The sequence below is a fragment of the Morone saxatilis genome, unplaced genomic scaffold, assembly GCF_004916995.1.
Source record: "Morone saxatilis isolate NCDOM2014 unplaced genomic scaffold, NCSU_SB_2.0 Contig16, whole genome shotgun sequence".
NCBI classification, from domain to species: domain Eukaryota; kingdom Metazoa; phylum Chordata; class Actinopteri; family Moronidae; genus Morone; species Morone saxatilis.
Window position 1 is genome coordinate 14,739,608 of NW_023339718.1, and position 25,200 is coordinate 14,764,807.

General features: G+C 40.0%; 2 protein-coding genes across 3 annotated transcripts in view; both read left to right on the forward strand.

The window, feature by feature from the left end:
• si:dkey-178e17.1 (tricarboxylate transport protein B, mitochondrial) overlaps window positions 1-9,206 on the forward strand; it is an 18,158-nt gene extending 8,952 nt beyond the window's left edge. Inside the window, exons 2-9 of the mRNA XM_035658969.1 lie at window positions 671-778; window positions 1,908-2,007; window positions 5,604-5,742; window positions 6,131-6,215; window positions 6,330-6,434; window positions 6,617-6,732; window positions 6,869-6,942; window positions 7,261-9,206. Coding sequence (XP_035514862.1) covers window positions 671-778; window positions 1,908-2,007; window positions 5,604-5,742; window positions 6,131-6,215; window positions 6,330-6,434; window positions 6,617-6,732; window positions 6,869-6,942; window positions 7,261-7,375 — 842 coding nt within the window. The 3' untranslated portion in view covers window positions 7,376-9,206. The remainder of the gene's footprint in view (window positions 1-670; window positions 779-1,907; window positions 2,008-5,603; window positions 5,743-6,130; window positions 6,216-6,329; window positions 6,435-6,616; window positions 6,733-6,868; window positions 6,943-7,260) is intronic.
• Window positions 9,207-11,536: 2,330 nt separating this feature from the next.
• Window positions 11,537-25,119, forward strand: si:dkey-178e17.3 (somatomedin-B and thrombospondin type-1 domain-containing protein). 2 transcript variants are annotated; one of them, XM_035657734.1, is made up of 5 exons: window positions 11,537-12,050; window positions 19,927-20,112; window positions 20,478-20,568; window positions 22,917-23,075; window positions 23,816-25,119. In XM_035657734.1, exons 1-5 carry the CDS (start codon window positions 11,801-11,803, stop codon window positions 23,919-23,921), a joined length of 792 nt encoding a protein of 263 aa, XP_035513627.1. In that variant the 5' UTR covers window positions 11,537-11,800; the 3' UTR covers window positions 23,922-25,119. The 2 variants fall into 2 exon arrangements, with proteins under 2 accessions (XP_035513627.1, XP_035513628.1); XM_035657735.1 differs by having other exon boundaries at window positions 19,930-20,112.
• Window positions 25,120-25,200: the final 81 nt, after the last annotated feature.

The window sequence follows — 25,200 nt, forward strand, 5'->3', positions numbered from 1 at the left end:
GTGCTTGTGTGCGTCTGTGTCATTGAGTTAATGGAGGGTCTTGGCCTGGGTAATGGAGCCCCTCCCTGTAGGCTGAGCAGATAATTTAATTAATGTCAGCCCTCTCCCCATTCTCCCTCCCTTGTGACTCATCTGTGTTATGCATTAGCCTCGCTTTTGAACACTTGTCCTTGTCTCCTCAACTCATTGACTGTGGCGAGTTTCAGGCTGAACCTTCTTACGGTCATTTACACATTCATTCATTCATTCACTTCATTACTTACTGTAAAGAAGCAGCTAAATTTTCTCACACAACCTCCTCTTGTGTTGAGTTTTCATTCCTCAAACAGCACAGTGTCTGTGTAGTTTAGCCGTAGCAGAAGCACTTGATTTATCTTCGCCCGGCTCGTTACTCTGCCTCCCTCGGCGGCAGTGCTTTTAATGTTTATGGAGGGAAAGCCATTTGTGGAGTCACTGTAATGATCCATGACGTACTGGGACCTCCTTGCAATTCATAACGGTGACGGGGCACTGAATCAGGCTTGGTTAGACTGCAGCTACGGAGACGTGGTATGCTAAGTTTAAGCAAAATGTCAACAACTTCCTCAGTCAGCACTCACTTTTGATCAGTTCCAGGTTAATTTAGGCCTGTTCTTTATTCAAACATCTGCTCTGACTTTCTGTGTTTCAGGTGGAATTGCGGGTGGCATAGAGATCTGCATTACTTTCCCTACAGAGTATGTCAAGACCCAGTTACAACTGGATGAGAAGGCCAATCCACCCAAATATAAAGGAATAGGTGAGTATGGTGTGTGTGGGTGTGTGTGTGACAGAGAGAGAGAGAAATCTTTTTTAACTGCAAACCTCAGCTTCGGACTGTTCTATTATTTTGTCAACACAAACAAAAAACTCCATTAAAAACATAATAACAAGACAACTGAAGAAAAGAAACTTTTCGAAATTGTGGATCACTATCTTGAAAATTGATACTGGCCTCATGTCTGTTTGGTAAATATGAAGCTACTACCAGCAGTAATAGTACCAGTTAGCTTAGCTTAGCATAAAGAGTGGAGCATAAAGCTAGCCTTTGTTCAAAGGAAACAATATCCAGATCTATCTATCTATCTATCTATCGATATCTATTCCGTGACTCGTATCTATCCTATCATCTACTCTATCTATCGGTATCTGATCTTATTCTATCACTGATCTATCTATCTATCTACAGTATAATCTGTTCTCAGTCCTCTCTGCCTCTCTCAGGAGCTCATTATCTAATTACCCATCATCCCCAGGTACATTAGGGATTCTGGCAGGCTGTCACTGTGCTTGTTTATATGACTTATAACAGACCGATGCACACATGCACACTCAACATCCATGCATTCCAGCGTACACACACACACACACACCCAGGATGTGTTAATGTTGAGGAGCTCTGAGGATGGGAGACCATGCTAATGAGTGCTCAAGACAGCTGTTGCTTTTTCAGCTCAGTTTTGCACTTGGCTAGATAGCAGAACACGGATTACTGGACTGAAGTCTCCAAGTTCAAAGAAAAACACCAAGTTTTGGGGAAATGAGCCTCTGGTTCAATATGTTCCTTTTGATGTTGACGAACCAACAGTGAAGAACAGATGTTTCTGGTGTGTTCTTTATAAGGGTAATTCAGTAACAGGGCAAATACATACATACATACATACATACATACTGTTGTATTTAATTGATTATGCTATTATTGGTATGACTTACTACTATGGTAACTGGGATATTCTCAAAAGAATTATTGCACTCAAATCCCTCAAAAAACATATTTCTGACACTGTGCAGTCAAACAGCATAACACTGAATTGTATGCAGTAATACACAACATCCAGTGTCATTTTTGACATAATAATCGAATATATAATAATTGTGTCTTCCTTCAGGTGACTGTGTGAAACAGACCGTACAGGGTCACGGTGTCAAAGGACTGTACAGAGGACTAAGCTCACTGCTGTATGGATCCATTCCCAAATCTGCAGTCAGGTGAGTAAAATAACTGAAAGGGTTGTGAAATATTTAAGTAAATGTGCAAGACTAATATATATATATACTCACAGGTGAATTTGTGACATAAAATTCTACCTATGTAAAGATAAAAAAGTAGCTTTCAGTTATATTTAGAGAATAACTGATTGAATAAGCACATATCACATTTTGCTGGTATTTTGCTGTTAAATGTAATTTTCACGCAATTCTTGAAGGACACAATGATTCCTCCAATCAGTAAAATTAGGAATGACTGAATAAAGTGCACAAACACAGTGAAAGCACATAACTCCTGTTAACAGCAGTCCTCGATCCATGTTGTTTGACCTTTAAAATAAATAGTAGCAGCAGAGCTGATGCACTTTTCACTACTTCTTACTATCTGTTCATATTTTAATAAATATAAAAAGTAGAGTAACCACTTCACTTGTGCAGTAAAGGCTGCAATAAAATGCACACTTTTAGCTAAGCCTCTGTGGTCCGCTACCTGGAATCACTAACTCACACACTCCAATTATTCTAGTCCATTACCCACAATGCAAGGCATAAATGCCACACTCGCCTTCACTATAATTACGTTATTCTTTCACAGCAATGACATTTATCTCCAGACAAGTGTGTACATTGCAGTGCATGTGCTCTCACACACACACACACACACACACACCACACACACACACACGTTTAATGTCGCCGTTTTTTATTCTGTTTATTCTTTCATTCTTGCCTGCTTTCCCTCTTCTTCTTTCTCTTTCTTTCTTTCTTCTTTTTTCTTTTCTTTTTTCTTTCTTTCTTTCTTTCTTTCTTTGTGTGTGTGTGTATGTGTGTTTGTCTGTGTGTGTGTTAGAGCCTGTCTGTACGATGGAGAGACAGGCTCAGCCAGGCGGAGAAAAGATGCCACTCAAACTCAGGCAGGGTCTCAATAGGGGTACAGAGAGGGAGACGTGTGTTGGTACTCTGTCAATGGGTGTGTGTATGTTTATGTACAGTGTGCGTGAGTGTGTTTGTGCGTGCACATTTGAGTTTGTCAGTCAGCCTTTCCAGAGGGAGGGTGAATGGTTTTGTTCCTGCTCTAAGGAGAGTTTCCTCAGAGGAAATATAGCATGAAGGAGTACAGAGGATTAAGCCATGTCGTCTTTTAGCCGTTGTCATCAGACTACATTGTATATAAAAATGTATATAAGTGGCTAAATTGCATATAAAAATATAACCTGGTGTTTTTTAGTTAAACATTTTGATTCAATTATTTAGGCCAGAAAAAGGCTTCTTTTTAGCTATAGACCCCTCAAAAGGACCCTGTATCTACTCATGACTCTTGGTATGGTTTTCAGGGGTTTTTTGGTTGTGAGCTGTTCACACCAAGTGAATTTTTTCCCCTTCTCTTATTTGAATGTTTTCTAGACCTCATGAGTTGAAACAATTCAGTAATTCACAAAAAAATGCAAAAAGTGAAGTAGAATTTGTTTATTTTTTCGTCTTCCTATCTTGTGAATCATCTCATGAATCCTCAGATTTATCTTACGATCATGTGGGAGGCTGTCGATCGTCAGCTTACCTAAATCTGCTTAAACAACTAATTTGATACAGCTAAACATTAGGAGGTGAATAAAAAGATGAAACATGATGGAGATATTGAAAGCCGCTGAGATGGGAACAAGTAGATTTGATTTGTGGAAAATACCTTGGCACTTTTCCGTTGGCCGCAGTGACTCGTTTGTTCGATGTGTTCTTTTTTTACTTCCTCTATCTTACTTCCCCTCCCCCTTCCTATCCCTCCTTTGCCTCCCCACATCCCATTAACTGATTGCCTTTGCACCATCATGCACCATGCTGTCCGCTGGAGGATTGTCAGGGAGGTGTAAGAGGGACAGACAAGAGAGCCTTTGACCTTTTCCTCCGCTTAACCCTTCATCCATATTTACATCCCTCTGTCTTGTCCGCCCAGCCTCCTTTTCTCTCTCCTTCAACTCCTCGTCCCATTAAGACAACTGACCTTGTAGAAAGACCCACTAATGAAGACTGGGCAGCACTTTGCCGTCCAGAATGACTCATCTCTGACTGTGGATGTCGGCCAAAACGTGATGGGTCATATTTTAACTGTGAAGTTTAGTCCACTTGTTAAATTGGAGAATTTGGAGAGTAAATTGGCGCAGTATCAGGCTTGGCAGTGGCATATTTCTCTCCAGCGACTTTTAATGAATAGCATTTGTTTCACAAGGTTAGTTATTAAGTGCACTGCCATCTCTGTGCAGTCTAAGAAAGCTGAAGGGAAGAAGGCTTTTTCATTTTTCAATCTCTCCAAAGCTAAAAAGCTGTTTGTAGTCAGCAAGTGGTGTGCATAAAGAGAGAGACGAATGGATTTATTTTTATGTGTTGTTTGTTCCCGCTTGACAGTGGGAGTCAGTTAATTGTGTGGAGCCTGTCTTTCAAAACAAACTAAATCTGTGCGAGGAGTGAGTAAAGACGAACAGATGTGGAAGGTTAACGAACGGAGGAAAATCTTGCCATAGAAAGGCAGATGGAGAAGGAAACTAAAATCGCCTGAGCCGAGTATAAGAGAGCAATTCTGTTAGACCCCTGAGGACGGCAGGTAAATGGTGAAAGACGGAGAGGAAAACAAAGCATTTATCAAGACCGAGTGTCTGTCCTCCCCCGCCCCTTTGCTAAATGTACCGGGCAGCATCCTGCCTTCACCACAATTCAATTCCATCTATAAATAACCTTTCTTATAAAGGACTCGCTGGCACAACATTTTCTGATTGCGGGGATACATAAACCACACTCGTGGTGTCTCTCTCTCTCTCTGGGCTGGCTTCCATGGCAGCTGTTGCTGGTCACTTGTTGGTTACTGAGACACGACAGTTTATTGGTGCATCTTTAATGAGGACGCAGGCAAGACAATAAAGTGAAAGCCCTGAGCACATTCTGCACTTTCAGCAATTTGTCTCCAAAAAAAATCTGAGTTGGAAGGAATGTTTTTGCCTTGAGGTGCATCCGTGGTTCTGCTTTTATTGGTACTCGATGAATCACAGAACTGGAAATGTCCTCCTCTACTGCCTGATTTCTGCTGATGAGGGGCGGCATGATTATCTTTCTATTTGTGGCCTTTTTTCTTATGCTACTGGTGTAGTGGTCTCAATACAAGGAATATCATTACCTTTGACTGCAGTGTTGTCATCTAGTGGTTTTTATTTTTTACATTTAAACTTATACTTAAGTAACATTTTAGTAAACCAAAACATGAAGTGGAAGATGATCTCCGGTTATTAAAGCTGCATTAACCAGATTGCAGAACAGTTTAATATTTTGGCCTCAAATGATTGAAATGGAGCTCCAACAAACAAGTGGAAAGGCATAACAACATAACAAACTTAAGCCTGCCATCTTAAGAATTGTTATTATGTTACTTAGTTTATCTTACCAAATGTTGTGTAATATGTGTTCTTCCAGGATTTTAAACAAAAGTAGGCAACTGAAACCTGTCACAGACCTGTTTGCAGAGATGTACTGTTTAATTACACAAATGATTATTCACAGTAGTCAGCAGTCCTGTGTTAACTTATCTTCCCTGCTGGCTCTGTTCTGTTCCTCAGGTTCGGGATCTTTGAGTTTCTCAGTAACCATGCAAAGGATGAGTCTGGTCGACTGGACAGCACCAGAGGCCTGCTCTGTGGGCTTGGAGCCGGGGTGATGGAGGCTGTTTTGGTGGTCTGTCCCATGGAAACTGTCAAGGTATGTTACCAGCTGATCAGTGGTCAGATTTGTGGTTTGATTTTAGTGTCATACATACTATGTGCACAGCCTGAATACACATAAAACAGTCCTGTGTACTTTAATTTTTGTATAAGTATTGGAACATATGTGTGATGTCTGAAACAAAGCACAGGACATTCTTAACTACCCAAACAAAGAAATGAGCAGCACTCTTCTAAGCTAACTATATTTCAGTAGAATTGTTCAATATTGTGTCCTTGCACATTCACTGAACTCAGTTTCATTTGAAAGTCTCATTTAAAAGACGACCAGACTAAATATTTGTGCCGTTTTCACCACAATGTGTGTCTCCCTTCTTAGTAAAGCAACATTTTCTGTTTTGGGTGTTCTTTTTTTATCTCTCAAGGTTAAATTCATTCATGACCAGACTTCAGCCAACCCCAAATACAAGGGCTTCTTCCACGGAGTCAGAGAGATTGTCAGGGCACAAGGTAAACACCAGTTTCAGTGGATGTAATTCATCTGACATCTACTGGTCAGATAGGGTAATGCAGCTTCCAGATGTTGTTTACTAATAAATGTACCCACTTGTCATGCCTTACCAGGATTGAGTGGAACATACCAGGGTCTCACTGCCACAGTCCTCAAACAAGGCTCCAACCAAGCTATTCGATTCTTTGTGATGACCTCTCTCAAGAACTGGTACAAAGGTCAGTGTGCATAAGGCTGTATGTGTTTGTCTGTACAGTGTTCATATGGACACACTTGGGGTCCAAAGTGTTTGCAAACTGCTTGCAGGGTTTCACCATCCTGTTCAGCTGTTCAGTACCAGGACTAAATTTGTATCAAAGCATTCACTGTTACTTACTACTCTGTTATGTCCTTTCACTAGGTGATAACCCCAACAAAGCTATCAATCCATTGCTGACTGGAGCCTTTGGAGCCATAGCTGGAGCTGCCAGTGTCTTTGGAAACACCCCACTGGATGTAATTAAGACGAGGATGCAGGTACATAATATGATGGCTGTAGGCAAAGCTCAGGGTCTTTGTGTTCCTTGCTGGTGATTTAATTCAAACCTTTGAAGTTGTTGCCACCTACTGACATTAATTAGAAATAACATTGCCTTTTGTTTTCTTTCCAAAGGGTCTGGAAGCACATAAATATAAAAGCACATTGGACTGTGCTTCAAAGATCCTGAGACATGAGGGCTTGGCAGCGTGAGTACGCCTCCACTTTATTTGAGTCTTTTTTTGGGGGGGCTTTTATCCCCTTTTATAACAACAAGCCTAAACACCTATTTATAACCCTAGTATTGAGTATATATATATTTTTTCATATTTTATCTGTATAATGCTTTATGTTACATTCAGTAGGATTGAACAACCAATTTTTATTTATTTTTTACCTAGAATGAATAGCTGTATGTTACTGTAGTGCTACTGGATATAGAGATGTATCAGCCAACAATAAATGTGCCTTTTCCTAAATACTGATATTTTATACTCACCCCTCTCTTACTTTGTGTCCATCTGTAGATTTTACAAAGGGACAGTTCCTCGGCTGGGCCGTGTGTGTCTGGATGTGGCCATAGTTTTCATCATCTATGAGGAGGTGGTGAAGGTCCTGAATACGGTCTGGAAGACGGAATGAGCTATTTGACGTACAGAGGGGGCGGCAGCTTCCTGCTTCCCAGGCATCAGACACAGTTCCAAGTTTCACAGAGCTCTTTTGTATCATAAAAACCAGCTGCTGGTACAGAGCTGAACTTAGATCCGTGTCATATGCTAATCAGGAAGTTGAGGAGCTCATAGACGGTGGCTGCAGAGAAGAAAGATAGCCTGAAAAGAGGCTCAATGTCGCCCACATCTGGACAGCTGGAGTGTATGCAGAGCTTTGCTGCTCAGCACCGAGACACCTGATAAGAACAAGGGTAGATTTCACAAAGTGGGATTATAAAGTTTACCAAATAATTGTTAAAAAAGATACTTCGTTCTAGAGATCAAACCCTGAGTATTAGGGTCAACAACGTGATTCCTTTAAACATTTTTGTGGTTATAAACAACATTTTTACAGAAATCAGGTTATTTGGTTCACTGTCTTTATAAACCTACTTTGTAAAATACCCACCTTCAGTGAAAAACATAATTTCTAGTCATTCACAGCTGTTTTACTGATGTTTACTGGGAGTATGCAGGTGTCATACTGGATTTTCTTGAGTTAGTGTTGCTTTCTGTCTCCTAGTATGGTTTTAAATCCAAAGGAGCCAGACTACAGCTGGTTGCAGTTTACAGCCCCATAAGCTGCAGTAACTTCTATAACTTGGCCTTTAAGAGAATTATTTAAAAAAAATAATATGCCAATTATTTTTATACAGTGTAGATTCTAATTTAGTTCATTACTAGCATTATATTTTATCTGTAAAGTAAGATATATTTGATTCCTGTGCCAAATGCCAAACCTATACTATGAAGGTGTGTTCGGAGTAAGAACATGCAGTAGCTTAATGATCTTAACAAAAGAGGAGCAAATATTATGACTTATATTATACTTTATAAATGTATTTATTGGCAGTTGAATGTTGAATATGTAGATGGTTGAGAGGCTATTTGCTGTTAACTTGTGCCACTTGTGTCGTGTGTTTTGTGTGATCGGGTCTGGGTGTGAAGGTGTTTTTAAGATGTTAGGAAAATATTTAATTGCTCTATTTCACTGTGAGTCTAAATGACCCAACGGCACTGAGTCATACAGACGAAGTAACCTCAGGCCTCTTATTCCCTGCCAATGGAAACACCGCTGTTCATCAGCATACTACCACCGGATGCTTATTTGTCTTCTGATTACATTAGAAGAAGTTTTCAATCTTTGTGATTCTCCCTTCTACATATGTTCTCCACGCCAACAGTTCCCAACTGGGAACGAGTCATAAGATAAATCTGAGGGGTTATGAATTGTTCAAATCTATTTCAGGTGCTGTTCTGTTTCATTCAGGGTTTGTTTTTACTTCTCACTCATGTGCCTTTTACTGTTATGGTTTGTGGGTACTAGAAATATTCTCATCTATTATCAACATACAGTGTTAAATTCTTTAATCATCTTACAGTCAATTTGAGATTTCTGTGGTACATTTATATTGTTTTTGTATGAACAAAAACTGCTTTTCCTCCTTTTACCATCACTAGTGACATGAAAACGCTCATAATCTATATGTATTACGCTAAAAACTGTATCATAAATCATGTTTGTTTGTTTTTTTGTTTCGCCAAACAAAATGCTTGTGTTCCCGACTGCCAAATAGCCAAGAGAAAATGTTATTGTTATTGCAAATCAATGTATTCCAATGCAGTGTGTGTAGGCTATGTGGTTCTTAATGATGACGCTTGTGCAATAAACACTGTATCCTCCTTTTGTCCGTACTTAATGTAAAGTCCTTTGTAGTAGGGGGATTTCAAAACTCATTAAATCAAGCATCTGAAAACTTGAAGGCATGCAGACTGGTTGTGTTTTTTATCCTCCCTCTCTCTCGTTCGTCTGTTGTTCTGCCCTTTTGGTTACAACAGATCACGTCAGGACAAACCATGGGGGGCAGGTAGATGAGGAATGAACAGGGACCCCATTGTTCCAGTTTTGGCTGATTGTCATGTAGAGTGATTCAACTACCCATCTCTCTCTCTTAGTCTCTCTCTCTTACACACAGATACACACACACACACACAGACCAAGATCCCTGGTGCCCCAGTGTTTGTTGTGAGAAGGAATGCATGGCTCTCTGCAGAAGATGGGAGTAAGGACAGCATGTGGTGGACATTTTGGCTTGAATGAGGAAGTGAGAAAAGTGTACTGAAATACTGTGTGTGAGTGTGTTGGACAAGTACTCAGATCTTTTAATACATTTGTATTAATAATCTGAATTATTGTTATTTAAGAATCATATATATTATTTTGTATTAATAATCTGAATCTGTAAAGTAAATAATGCTTTAAAGTAAATGTATTGGAGTAAAAATATAGTGGAGTTGAAGTATAAAATAGCCTTAAAAAGTGCCCTAAAAATACAGCATTTAGTTACTTTCTACAACTGCTGTGTGTGAAGGTGTAGGCCAGTGGACTGTCAGAATAATCAGTGTCCTATGCAGCAGAGTAGGAGTCTATAGTAAGTTAATAAATACCAGTTTAACAGGAGATCATGGCAGCATGAAGTGTGAACTAATATACTAAGACACAAATACAGTACATGCAAAGAAATCATCTTAAACAGTAGGTGGAGCCAGACCCTCAAACACATGAAACATTGTGAATATCTCTCTCTTTCTCTCTCTCTCTCTCTTCTCTCTCTCACACACACACACACACACACACACACACCTCAGTGATGAGAGAGGCCTTCTCTCTCTTCATATCTGTACAATAGGGCTTTATGAGAAGGGTCAAAGAACCTACTAACTTACCTTCATCCTAACATCATCACTCCCTCCTCCTCCTCACGGCTGCTTGATGGAGGACTGGACCAAAATTGCCTAAAAATGTCTTATCATCTTCACAGACATTAGTCACAGATCGTCTTTGAACTCAAGAGATGAAAAGTTGAGTTGCTCTACAGCTCCACTACTTTATCGTGCCCAACATGAAGGCTTCAATAACAATTAACTGAGTATTCGATTATGTAAAGTAGTAGTAGTAGTTATACTTTTGATCCACTGTGTTTCATAGATGGAAACCCTTTCTACTGGTGGATTCCAGCCATATTGGTTTGTGACCCCTTAAGATGAAACCATGTCTCCTTGTGACCTTATATCACAGATTATGGCCTTAATGTAGACGTGAGTTTTCTGTCTCATCTGAGAATCATTAGAGCCATGAAGAGGTTAAAATGTCCAGTATTTCCAACGTAAAAAAAAGCAAATAAGTAGAGAAAAGTCATAAAAGAAAGTTTCTAACAGGTCTCCAAACAGCAATGAGAGCAGCTAATCCTTATATCTTACAGATACATCAAACACAACTTCCTTTATAATATGTGAACCACATGGCACTGGAGGTTTCACTGAAGTAGGGGATTTGAATCCTTTATAACTCTCAAGAATGGCGATTGTCTCGTTTCTTTCTCGTCCTGGTGCGCTTTTACAGTATCACCCCATTGCTCAGTGTCTCCCCGAGAGCCTCCATTCACTCTGAACCAGTGAAGGGTGAGTAATGTTATTGTTCTCCAGTATTCCTTCAAAAGGGTAGATGCTCTACGGGATGAGTGGAGATCATTTCGTTGTAGCAGCTCCAAAAGGACCTCGTCGCTTTTCGCAGTAGCTTTTGGCTGAATCGTATTTTTTTTGTATCCGTATTTGGTATTTTGACATAAAGAGGTGGCGCCGCTGTCAGTGGTGCTGAATTGGATTGTCTGATTGGAAGCCAAACGGATCTGACAGTTTTAAGATGCTTTTCACAGATATATGTTCAGTCGTGTCGAGGTAATGTTTTGGATTCCTTGAAATGCTTTAGGTGCAACCGTGCAAGTCACTATAAATGCCTGCATTAGGGGATATTTTGTTTGGTTTGGCAGTCTTTCCCAAAAATGCACATCATCTTAATCTGCAATCAGTTGTTTTTCAGCAGCAGATGTAGTCCAACACCCTTTGACAGAATAATCAGAACTTCTGTAAGAGCGCTCAATTGTTGAGGTACAGATATTGCGCAACCAAGCGCGCGCAATAGAGGGGGAGAAAGAGAGAGAGAGAGAGAGAGACAGAGAGAGACAGAGAGACAGAGAGACAAACAGATAGACAGAGAGACAAACAGAGAGAGAGAGAGAGAGAGAGATACCGGTACTGTACGCCTTTCCTAAAAGCCAACCTAAAAACCAACAGAAAGCTCTAAGGGGCGGTGTCCGACTGACTGATTAGAGGAGAGTTGGTGCGCACACAGGCTCCACTTTTACGCATCAGTTGTTCGTGTAGGTGTCAATGCCAAAGTTAACCCGGATTTGGATTTTATATAGAAAATAGAAAATATAACCAGCGTCTTTCCAGCACAAGTCAGTTTTAAGAACCATACACCAGTGGAGCAAGTGGACCAAGAGAAGTTTCCAGCATGGGAGCGCATGGATGGAGCTCAGCGCGTCTTGGGTTTGTCGTTTGTGGATATTTAGCGTTTTTCTGCGGGGAAATTGTTCCAAAGGCTGAAGCCGGCTGCTGGGACAGGGAGGTCCCAAACTGCTGCACCGGCCGGAACAACGAATGTTTTGAGTACACCAAGAGAAAAACGGTGTGCTACTGTGATACCTACTGTCAGAAAACCGGAGACTGCTGCGAGGACTATCAGCGTGTGTGCCAAATATCTGGTGAGTTTGCTTGCTCTATCCTCGTGACAGGTTTTTTTTTCTTTTTTTTTTTTTAAACATAAAATGACTTCAGCATTTGCTGATTGTTTAAGGTTTGAAAGCTTTGGGAGAAATGACCACATATATACTGCGCAGATTTGTGTGGATTCCAACTGTGTCCTGTTCAGTGACGCTTGTTGTTCATTGTAGTCCAGTTTGAGCCAGAGATGGCTGGCATTGAGGTGACATGGAGACAGTGAGACATACTACACATAGCTGTCTTTAGTGCGTCCATTAAGGCTGTTTGTTTTCAGTGCCATTAGTAGGGGGCACTCTCCTGTCTTCATGGTGTATTTTTTAACAGCAGTTTGTGTCTATGTGTTTTTAAGTTTGTAGGGTTGACCCTTGACCTGGCCATGAAATGGTAGGAAAGTGTGAGTGATGGATCATAACAGAGGCACAAATCAGCATGGCAGTTTTCTCTTGAACAATGAAAGAAACACCTGCACTAAACAATGAGATCAAGGTTAAATGTTTACAGAATCCTTAAAATATGAGTGTGGGTATAGTCTTCCCTCATCACCCTGGCTGCTGCTATATATGGACAAATGAGGGAATGGACACCATGGGAACAGATTGCCAAAGATGGTCAGGATTACCTACAGTAGAGCTGTGTCTGAGATGTGACAGACTCAGCTCTTACAGTATGTTGAAACATCTCAAGTTCATGAGGAGTGATTATCTGCGTATAGATACACTCAGAGTGTGACCCTTGTCTTAAGTGCACACTAACAAGCACCTGCAGGGTCAGTCCAGCAAGTCAAAGAGCACTTAAAATGCTTCAGCGATCCCTCTATTTAGGCACATGAGTGTATACACAGTGAACCTTTGGTTGAGTCTTGTATCTATGCTGTGATGTGAACAGGCTGCCTCATCCAGACTTCAGTTAATCACTTAAAAGTATGTACAAAAGTACTGTAATGGACGCTGTAACACACTTTATTAGACCTCACTGTTTACTGCACAGATAGCTGAACCACCTGTTAATCACTGTGGAGCTGCAGCATACTGTTCTACTGCAGCTGTTTTCCAAAAGTCATTATAAGGTTTTGCACATTTGGATACATTTTTTATTAGAAATCAATTTGTAAGTTGGTGCAAATTTGTGATCTTGGGCTTGAGACAAGTGATCCATCTCAGTAAGCATCATGTCTGCTTTTATTTTGGTTAAAGTACTGTTTTGTCTTGTTGCAGACTTTTCTAATATATCTACAATTAAAATTACATTATTTTAAAGTGTGTGTAAATTAAATGTGACTTCTAGACCAGTAAATGAGTTAAAAAACACCAGTATAACTGTTTGAATGCCGTAAACTCTGTGCAGAAATTCTTAAATACTGTGATGCTCTAATAGTGCAACATTACATTTGCAAGAATATATACATATATGTTCATATCTGATATAAAAAATATATTTTTTTGCAGTGAGGCTTTTAAAGTATAAATGAATACATAAATGAATGAGTTGTGGCTTATAGTAGCTAACCAAATAGTAAAAAATATTACAGGCTCAAATCTCAGTTTGTGTTTTTTATCTACCTATCAGTTAAAAAGGCATGTAGAGACAACATTTATCATCTAGCAGCCACCTGAGTTCGTGCCAGACATCACTTGATCCATCCCATGTGCCTGCCAAGCTGAAACTTAACAGAATAAGCACAGGGAAGCACCTCAGGTCAGTGTTGAGTCATCACTGTACTGCTCAACAGCAGCTGGTCCCTCACAGGTCAGCTAACGGCTGCCATGTGCATCAGTTCAGTCATGTGTCAGATGAGGATTTTTAGCACAGTGGACCTCATGTGTTGTTAGACCTCTCTCTGGGACCATGGTGTAATGTAGGTGTTCCTGAACAACATCTAGGCTGAATAGTCATGTGACAGGCATAAAAATCGTCTACAAATGGGCAAGATTTATAATTAGGGCTGTAAGTTAAATATATATATATATATGTATTTGGGGATGTTTTTAATGGTTTTACAGTGTTTAATCTGTCTGAATCTGAACATGAAAACGTCAATTTGGCCATGACCTATAGATGCTGTATGGATCACTGAGCATTGAGTGATGCTGAGAAAAACACTGTGACTTCTTCCCTCTGCAACCTGAGCATCTGCACAGTATAAACACACAACGCAGCTTGTGGCTTGGCTCACTTCCATCAAAGCACCCTGATGTTTTCTCACCCACATTACCCTCAGACTGTATCTGATCCTGATCCTACAGCTCTGTAACGCATCAAGGAGTCTGTCTGTGTACTGTCTGTCACAGTCTGTAATTTAGTCGTGTCAGCTGTAGCCAAGCAAAGAGCTTGGAGTGGGAGACATCAGAAGAGAGACAAGAAGAATCAGCAGGCTGTTTGCACCACTCTGACACAAACACTTAAAGCTCTTTTGGAGCGTGATACGATTTACTCCAGAGATGTTGTACAAATGGAGTATTTGGCAGGAATTTGTATTGGTTGCAAACAGCTCGGAGGAAGTTGCTGTGCGCTTAATATTTATATTACTCTGTCAAGAGCTTTGAAGTATTAACCTAAAACAAGTGGAGCCAGTGGTGGAATGTTTTGAAGAAAATCCTCCCTACAACACATACAGTCATCATCAGTTTTTGATCCTTAAGTTAGTTTAAGTAGTTCCTCAGGTTTAGGAGGTGATATACAGCAAGTTGTCACTTGTTATCTAAAATACTTCTCTTGATTCTCAGTGGACATTTTCTAGACAATGTCTCACAACAGAATGTAAAACGTATTTTTGGCCAACTTGGCAAGGTTAAGCTGTTTGTAAATGTTCTTCTCATTCTTGCAAATGAGTTGACAGAAGTAGAAAGTGACACTTATATATCTATTTATTTCCAGTTCAGCTATAAAGAAATATTTTCAACTAAGCAATAATAAGCACCCTTGTTGTTGTCTGTACCTTAGAAGGAGATCTTATTTTGAAACATAAAGGTAGAAATGCATCATGGGAGAGAGAAAATGTGTATTTCTGCACTAACAGAGGATTCAGTGCCGCTTCAATAGTTGCCTCTTCAATAAGGCACATGAGATATTGTTTGGCTAGATAAACTTCACATTGCTGTTTTACTACAGGGCACTAACAGTTAACACAGCTTAAACAAAGTTGGATAGACCCAACGAACGTCACAAATGAACGATACAGGACACAGTGTTAGCAATCCACGTGGGGAGTTGCCTCCTGTTGTAGGAGTACCTTTGGTGCATCACATAATTTCCATGTCAGCCCTACAGTAAGTCTCTAATTGCTCATTCCTCTTCATAGACTCTAGAGATGAAACTGGCCCACAGGAGGATGGAAGGGGAAGCTCCTCTACTCTCCTACTGTGGCGTCTGGTAGTTCTCACTCCAGCAGAAAGACATATTGTAGCCTCTGCCTCAAATACACCAGAGGTTTGCTCATCATTCATCTGTCTCTCCTGCAGGCACCTCTGCTTCTCTTACTTCTCTTTAGGGCGCGGTATGCTGTCATGCCATGATGTTTTGCTTTTTCTTCCTTGCTTCCCACGCGCTCTGAGTGGTGAATGCTTTTACTCAGCTTGGCTGAAACGGACCAGCTGCTGTAGTGTTTAGGACAAACAACCTTCTGTCCAGTTTCTCCTGGTACTCACATACTGCATGTACAGTATCACGATTGGTGTCCTTTAACTGGCCTGTTCGTGATTAGAAAACGTAAATGTTATATTCCAAAGTGAACTTGAAAGGTGTTAATAGTACCTTCAGTAGAAGGTATTTATAAGGAAAACAGGTGGCGTAACGGACACATTTAATCATCTTTCAATGCTTCCATGCTGTGGCAGAAAAATCAGAGACGGATAAAACATAACACAAAACTCAAAAAATAAGCCAAAAACGATCTGCCTGGTAAGATAATTGATTGATTTAATGAATTGATTTTAACTATTTTTTATTTTTATTTGGGTTAGTCAACCTAATATTTGCTTTTTTTAAACACAAATATTTTTGCTCTGTGAATGACAATGGTGTATTTTCTGCATTTTTCTTTAGCAAATGTTAGCATGCTAACACGCTCAACTAAAAAGATAAATATTGTAAACATGCCTGATTAACATCAGTATGTTAGCATTGTTATCGTGAACCTTTTAGCAAAATAGATCCTCCTAAATGTTACACACTGTATCTTTAAGGCACTTGTGTAACTTATGATGGTGATGAGGTATTCTTTGAACTTTGATATTATGAATCTGTCCATCATTTTCAAATCATTTTTTGCATACAAGTTGTTCATCAGAAAAAAGTCCAAACACAGATGATTCTGTATACTTTTCTTTCTTCTCTAAGTTGTTTTCACTTTGAACCTGAGCCAGTATAGATGCTTTCATTCTTCAGATGATGCCACAACTCTGTGAATTACTCTGAAGTAAAGTTCACTTTGTGTTTAAATGACGTTTTTGAAGGTAAGCAGGTGAACCATCCACTGACAAGAGCACATTTTCTGTTTCCCTTTTTTGGTTTCTTCTTAGGTTGTTGTTTTATTGTTGTCAGTATTCACAATTTTATTATGTGTTCGTGTGCCATGTTTTTAGCTTTTAGCATTTTGCTATGATAAAGCATTGGGAGTCCATGCAATACAAACACTTTATAGGTCCTGCAATTTTAACAGAAAATCTGTATCAGCTGTGTTTGTAATGAATCCTTTTAATAAGATGGTTTGTTTGGCTCCTCTTTTCAAGGTGTCTACAGGAAACATTTATGTGCTAACCTGTTATTAGGGCTTAGTCCTGTGTCCTTCACCCCTATTAACAGGCTTATGGCTCTCCCTTGTGTTGCTGAACATTATAAGGCTTGTCTGATGGGACCAAGGCCCAACTCTCTACATGGGAGGGAGGTCGGCTGGGGAGGTCTTGGGGTGCAGTCGTCCTCCAGACAAGCTGGACATCTGGGTCCTATCAGAGAGGAGATGGGGGTGGATGGAGGGGGTGGCAAAGTGAAAAAGAGGCAGATGGGGGAGAAAGAACAAGAGAGCGCGTGGGACAAAGTGATAAAGGGAGAAGAAAATAAAGCAAATTGGGCGGGCATGTCTGATAACTCTTTTGTTACGAAACCCTAAAATGGAAGCAGAATTCAGGGAGAGTGAAAGAAAAGGCAAACAAATGCCAATCTAAAAAGCTAGATAGTACGCTTTTATCTCAGTGTAACAAGTGTGACTGCAGATTGGCTGACAAGTCCTGAGATAAAAGTGCTGATGTTGGATACACATTCAGTGGTTTGGTTCAGTTAGTGGCATTCGTCTGAAGCTCTTCCAGCTACCTGGAAAATTTGCTGCCACAGATTCTCTCCAAGCAAACTCCTGTTACACTGAACTATACATGTATTTTTTTACATTTCAAACACAGCTTAACGCACCCTCTAGATCTAATGCTTTAAATCCCCAGAACACTAAGTATTTGTGTAAGATTTAATTGACAATAACCAATGGAAACACCAACTGTCTTAATCCTGAAGCTTAGAAATATGTGATTTCATCTTTTTCCAACCCTTTTCCAACCTGTCTGACTTTATTAACTCCACTTATTTTTTTATTCTGTCAGAAAGGTTTGTTTTCGTGTAGGATCCCTTTATTCATACAAAGCTAATTGAGAAAATATGTTTTTAAGTTTTGTAGATTCTTTAGCTGGTTTGTCAGTTTGTCAGTGTTTCAAAGGTCGCTCTGACATCAACCATATGCTCCAAAATATGTTAGAATACAGATCTAAACTCAGTATTGATAAAACACTGTCTCTGTTTAATTATAGAAGGAGTCTTCAACTTTTAAGTGCTTGACAACACTTTGTAATAATATCAGCTGATCGAAAAGACAAAAGCTGAACATGCTGACAACGAGTGCCATTTGTTTCCTGTATTGGGGTCAGAGGTCAGAGGTGGTTGCTTTCCAACTGGGGACTTTCTCGTCAACAATGGGGACTGGGGACAACAGTGGCTGTAAGCTCTGTAGGTCAGGCTGTGTCAGACTGTCAGACAGGGCTATCATGTGGGTGGTGGGACTGTCGCACTGGTGGTACCAGAAACAGAGCAGGGGACCACCACAGTTTGGTAATTGCCTTCTGACCTCTGATGGCTTGGGGCCAACAGGTTGAAACTTCCAGACAGGGCCTTAGTCCTGTTAGTGTGTATGTCAGTTTCGATCAGGGGGTAATAGCCCTGTTTCCCCCTTGGGTGAGGGAACTCACTGACCCTATCAATTTCATTGCGCACCCTCTGCAGTAAAGACCTCAGCTGCACTGCTTGCTCGTGATTTTCCCACTATTAAGAAAGAAAAACACCAACATAAAAACCACCCCTGTGAACGTCAGAGGATGTAAAAGAGGGAAGGAAAGGCGAGGAGACATGAGTAAGGATAAGAAGAGGTGGAGGAGGCAAGAGTAGGAAAGCTGATATGGTTGCGGTGTCTGATTCGCTCACGCCCCTCATTCTTTCAAGAAAGTTCATGTCACTCTACAAGTGTACACGGGGTAATGTGTATGTCTGTGTGTTTTAGGGTGATGACTGAAGGTGGAACAAGCCCAAGTGGGTGGGTTTAATCTGACAGAAATTGTTTTCGATCTGTGTGTATGTGTGTGTGTGTGTGTGTGTGTCGTGATCTGGGAAAGGCGAGTGTCAGGTAGGCAGCACTAATGTGCAGGAATGCAGAGATTCCACAGTGGCTTTGTGGATCGGCTGTGTCACTGAGACAGCCGCCCCCCCCTTCAAAACCCCAACAGGACCATGGGAATGAACCGAACAGGCGGCACCTTGAAAGCTCTCTCTCTCTCTTTCTCCTGTTCACACACACACACACATACTTATTCACCTGCAGCATTGTACTGTGGGGTGAGTGTGTATTATAAAGACAGAGTTAGGTAGATTAGATGGCAAAGGAGGATTAGATTCAGTTATGGTATATGTATCCTCTCCCTCCCTATAATTTCATCAAGAACATCTAAGAGCTTCACACTGTGAGCACCTGCTCTCATTGTATTAAACTTCTATTGTCTGCAAAGAATATCAGGCTCTCTGAAAAAAAGTATTCTGGTGTAAACGTATCTGTTTGCATTTATCAATTAGTGCTTGAGTGTTTAAGAGCCTCTCTCATTATTATGATGTTTATGTTTATGGAGTGGGCACTTCCTCCCAAAAACAAAGCTGTTAAATGTCTGCCGTTATTAAATCTCTGTGTTGGACAAGGCTTGATTACTGCTGGAGACGCTTGGCTTTGATCAGAGCAGCCATCTAACTAATACAGCTTCCTCTTAGGCTGATGTAATTGGCTAAATCAGCCTACTGAACGAGAAGCCTGATTGCTGCTGCTGCTGTGTTTATGTGGTGTGCTCTATTTGTGTGTGAGTGTGTGTTTAAGTGTGGGGTAGACAGAAACCGGAGAGAACAGGATGCAAAATTAGCCCCTTATTTAACCCTTTAACCTTATTTAACCCCCCCCCCACGCTTGACCTGGGTCGCAGACTTCCTGAGCCTGGAGTTTGGCTGATCTGACATTAGTAGATGGTAATGACCCAGTTACTCATTTGCTGCCCACCTACCTGAGTAAATGCTCAGTGCAGTATTATGCAACTCTATGTCTGGGTCTGGTGTGTGTTGCAGCTCACACTTTCAGCATGCAGTTAGGCGTGACAGCAACAATTAGGGGAAAGTTTAAGTACCTCTTGGGTAAAATCATGTGTCAGAGAGCATTTATTGTGAAAGCACAACTGTAAATGCCTTTCTTTGTATTTTTCTCATTCATATTTTACTTAATCTTCATCTCTGGACTGGATTTTTTTAAATCTAAAATCCTCAGCTGACCTCTCTGTCTTCCTGCTTCCCTAGCAGCCATTGACTGTGTGGTGGGATCATGGGGTCCCTGGTCATCATGCACATCTACATGTGGAGTTGGCAGCACAGAAAGGAGTCGCCAAGTGTCCGTTCCCCCTAGAAATGGAGGCACGCCTTGTCCTGACCTCAAACAGCGTCGAGGATGCTTTGGAAACAACGCCATATGCAGCACAGCGAAAGGTGAGATCGTGACCTTTTCTATGTGCACCTACATGCATGCATTTATGCACGGACTCCAGCTCTGAACTCTGTTACATAATAATTTGGTGTTTCAGTATTCTCTGGGGTACCTTTTACTGTAAGTAACACATCTGTTCTGAAGCCTTATCTCCATCTGTACTATTTCAAATACCTCAGTTACTTGAATAACTCTCCCAGTAATAAAACACCAGAACACGTAACAACTTTTCCAAGAAGAAGATTTCCAAAGAACCACTGCCCACCACACCACTTTAAAACATTGAGTCATTTTAATGAGTCATGGGATGAGCTGCTCTTCAGTGGAAACAAGAGCTTATCTGACATTATTTTTTTTATTTCTGCAGAGGTGGCAAAGATCCTGCCTGATTCTTTCAAGAGGAACTTCAAGGACCCTTGGAGGCGACCACACATGCTGATGAAGGAGGAGAAGGCCAGGTAAGGCCTCTATTAACACACTGCAAACAAGCACACAGGACCGCTCACAACCGACCCAGCCAGCCCTCTTTGTTTTTGTCTGTAGTGCCGTCTTTAAGTACAATTGATGTGTGGGTGTAATTACAGCTGAAAAGTGTGGAGTGTAGAATGATCATATGTACTGTACAGAGATTATCTGAAGGGTTTCAATTTCAATTCAATTCAGTTGTATTTGTATAGTGCCAATTTATAACAAAAGTCATCTCAGGACACTTTTCAAATGAAGTAGGTCTAGACCGTACTTCTTATTAAGTATAATTGTAAATTATTTACAGAGACCCAGCACTTGATTAAAAAGCTCATTATTTCAAAAGCATGTTTGGTCTTTAAAAGCATAACAATGTTGTGCTTTTTTTGCCAACAATGAAGAACATTTTCAGATGTTAGCTTGCACATTCTGGCATGAACTCTTTTTCCAGCTCCAAGCTCCAAAGCTGCATTTCAACTTCTCTGATACAGCTGGATTTTACTCCACAGTTTTTTTTTTTTTACTTAGTTTCAAAGGTCATTTTAAGATCAACTCTGTACTCCAAAAGATTAAAAGTACAGACCAAGACCAAGGTTGCCATAACATGCAGAGCCTTGAAATTGCTTTGACTGTGTAACATGAACACTGTCACTGAATATTTACATCATGAGCTGACCTTTACTGATAAAGCAGCCATAATCCATGTAAAAGGTAAACCCTCCCTGCATAGATGTCATATTTGATCCGAGCTGATTGCAGACATTCTCAGAGTCAGACAAATCAGAGACCAGGGAATAAAACACGGCTGGTTTCTTAACAGCTCACAACCTTTCACTGAGATTAAAATGGACATCGGATACCTTTGTTTTTACTAAATAGAAAGCATCAAGTAATTGGAGGAACATTACTCATAAATGTGAGCAATTCAAAATGGATGACACAGCATTACAGTGATTTCACACAAACATCTGGGGCCCTGGTGTTGATATGGGAATTGACCCAGGGAATGAGCTGTTAAAATGAAATGAAATGATGATCTGTAGTTGTCTTTGGATCTCTAGTTATATCTGTAATTGGAATGAGTAATATTTCACAAAGATATTATACACTGCTTACTTTACTTGTAGAGGCTTAACGCAGACCTGTGCTGATGTCTTTCAGGAATTAGGACGGTTAAGGTCTTATTGTGTCTTTATATGAAAATATTTTTAGTGGTATTAACAGGGATTTATAGGGAAAAAGTGAAAAAGGTTTATTTGATGTTATTTTGTAGCTGTTGGATGTTGTTTAAGATATATATATATATAAATATATATATATAGGAAGTGTTGTCATGCTGCCTATATACCTGATGAAAGTCATATAGATGTGTAAATGTGATAAACTATTACAGTAAGCGACACAGTGTCAGGGGGAAAAAAAGTGAAGAAATGTCCCTTTGGCAATTCCATGTGTGCATGAACTGAATTTATTAGAACCTCATTATAGTTGTCATTTCAACATAATCTTAAAATAATCCCAATTCATATGCTAATGAAAATGGCTGACAGAATATATCAAGCATAAGATATTATGTTGTGTTCTGTACTCTCTACAATTTGCTTATTTGTAGCAAAACCTTGTTCAAAATGCAAACTTAAACACATAAACAAATCTGACCTGAATAACAATATTGCATTACCATATAAAATGTAACTAGTGGACAAAGTGTTCAAGAATCACTGAGAAAAGAAACTGCAGCTTCATGTTTTCTTTGACAAACCACCTCACTGGGGATGTTTTGTCACAGCTGACTAAATCAGAGACAAAATAAATAGTGCAAAAGTTCAAAGTGCCTGCCAGAGAACACAGTGAGCTAAAAAACAAGACTTTATTATTGTTTCCAGTGCACAGAGTGAGCTGTGTTGATATTAGGATACTGCAGGTGACCATGACACTGCTGGATCACCTTCAAATGGAACAATTCTCTTATCTGGATGTTTGATTAGTCTTTTGTCTAGTGATAGTTGTGATCAAGCACAGCTGGGTTGGATCACCACTTGGCTTTCATCAATCAAGCCATGTTGGATTGCTTTTTACTATTGGAAGGGTGTTTGTCTTTGTCTCTGAATTGAATTCACTGATTGAATAATAAAAGTCCTCAGTTCAACCCAACAAAATATTCTCTACAGAGCTGCATGAGCAGCACTGAGTTTAGTTCTCACAAGATTACATCTGTAGACTTTTGAGCCCAAAAGTGTGTGATTAGACTTTTTGACCCCTATATTTTTGTCCAAAATTTTAAGATCAAATATAAAAAAGAGTTATTTTTGACATGTTTCCTTTCCCTCTGTGCTTGCAGTTACTGTGTGTACCTGCGGGTAAAACAGGCCAGTGCAGCGTGTAAACTCAAACTGTGGAGTGCTCATCTGGTGAGAGAGAGGCTGGTCTGTGCAGAGTGTCAGAGCGATGCCATGTCAAAGTCAGACCGCTGTGGAGGCGACGGCCTAGAGAGCACCAGGTAAACCAAACAGCTAAGTTATTGGTAGTGGGCCTGGTTTTATTATAGCTGAGCCATCTGCAGACTGGCTGGAAGCTGAATGCGGTTAAAGGTACAGTATGTTGAATGATGAGCTCAATTAATGGATGTCTATGGAATCAAGTAGCAGCTCCTTCTGAATGAAGGGAAACACCTTACACAACACAGATGGTGTAAGACTTTGTGTTTGTTAGCTAAACACATGAATATTCATTTTCTGTGGAAATCGTAAGGGAAATCAAAGTTTTTTATAATCTAATTTCTGTGTTAGTTGTGCAACTTAAAAATATGTAAATTACAGCATGAGTTAATTTGACAGGGCATGAATCTGTGAAGTGTTAAAACAGAGCTGCTAATCAATCTCATAGACAACTGATATAGGGTAACATAACATATCCATTAGATTGGCTGACATTGGATAATTTGGAAAAAGTAGTTCCCCCAAAAACTGAAGTGGCTATATTGTTGACAATATCCAAGATACAACGAGATTAAAGCCACTATATGTGGAATTATAGGCTGAAAGCAATTCGGTATACTTTTTCACTGTCTCTTTGTTTCTACAAATCAAAACTTATACCATCAGAATAATTTAAAATATGCTATAATCACATTAAAATCGCACGCAAAGTGGATTTTAATAACGCAAATGAAACATTTCAAATACTTTTCCAATGTTGTTACTAACTGTTTCATGTCTGATATGGCCCTTTTTTCCCTAGAACCTTCTGGGCAGCAGCTTCAGTCCCGGGCTGTCATGGCTCCTGGGTGCGAGAGTCATCCTCTGAGGGTTGCCGGTGTCCTCCCTACTCCGTGCTCTTTGTGTGAGCCGACAAGATTTCCCTCAACACCTCCTGCTAACTGTGGAAAGCCCTGCCAGCCAAGCCAGACCCCTCCGAAACAGATTACTGGATGGGTAACTCAAGGAGATCAGCAACATCCTGCCACTTTTTCCTTTCACCTCATACTCTGTACTGTATAAACTATTGCTAAGCACACAGAAATTCCTGCATTTAATTTCAGATTTTACAGCCACATTATGTACTTATTCTCCTCTAAAGCACAGCAACATCTATTTGCCTTTTTACCTCTGAATCTTTGCTATCTACCTCCATCAATGCAAGTGCATTTGTTAATGCATAATGTATAAATATATAAATATATTATTTTGCTTTATACATTTTCTACTTTTTATTGTTTATGTGTTATGTATATGTGTCTATATAGCTACACTTATTTGTACCCAACTGTTTAAACACCAGACAGAAGTTGCTGCACCCAGTTTAAGCCCAAATCCAAAGGGTCGTAAGTCACCTGCAGGTGGGAAATGCTGAAACTGGTTCATCCAAATTATATCCATTAAGTCAATATATCTGTGTTTTACAGTTTTTGTCTATTAATATTTCTTTTCAACAAAAACATTTATACCGGCAAGTTAAGTTGAATATCAGGTATTGATTCTCAGGTGCTGAGATTTGTGTCTTTGTCTCCCATCAAGCTTCCGCTTTCATGTCTTCTGATGGTCAGTCACTGATGTTTTTAGTAGTGTAAAATCACTCATAGCTGAAATCAGTCCCATCTGTTTAGACTTAAAATTGTTGGAGAGGAAAAAGAGCCATTTAAGAGAATTTCACTGTGGTTCTCTCTGTCCTCTGTGTCCAAGACTGAAAAAAAAACTGCGTCATAGCTATGTTTCCTCTCACCCCCATCCCTTCTCAGAAACCCTGTTAACTTCACATGGGAGTTTTATCAGCAATCATCCATTATAACTATCACATTACTAGAGTGCCGTCATCTGCAATTGTTGTTCTCTGGTTCAGTACGCCTTCCCGCGTTTCTTGTACTGCTGGTTTAAGAGACAAGTGTAGTCCCAGTAAAGGGCTTTTCTTCTCTGGAAAGCTGTGACTTTCTCTTTCTCTCCCATGTCTGTGTTTGTGTGTTTATTTATTATAAAACAAGTGATGATTTTATTAGTGCAGCACAGCATACTCTGTACACTGTCCATTAGTGAAAATAAACAACTATACTGTCATATCCGCCCCTCTTGTCATATTTTCCGATTTGGGTATTTCATTGCATCATTGCATTCAGATTAAGCACCACTTAG

Bases quoted from the DNA above. Each gene is read 5' to 3' on its own strand.
- si:dkey-178e17.3 (XM_035657734.1), top strand. From the start codon at position 11,801: ATGGGAGCGCATGGATGGAGCTCAGCGCGTCTTGGGTTTGTCGTTTGT. The intron at 12,051-19,926 runs GTGAGTTTGCTT...CTGCTTCCCTAG, and splicing joins GCGTGTGTGCCAAATATCTG to CAGCCATTGACTGTGTGGTG. The intron at 20,569-22,916 runs GTAAGGCCTCTA...CTGTGCTTGCAG, and splicing joins ATGAAGGAGGAGAAGGCCAG to TTACTGTGTGTACCTGCGGG.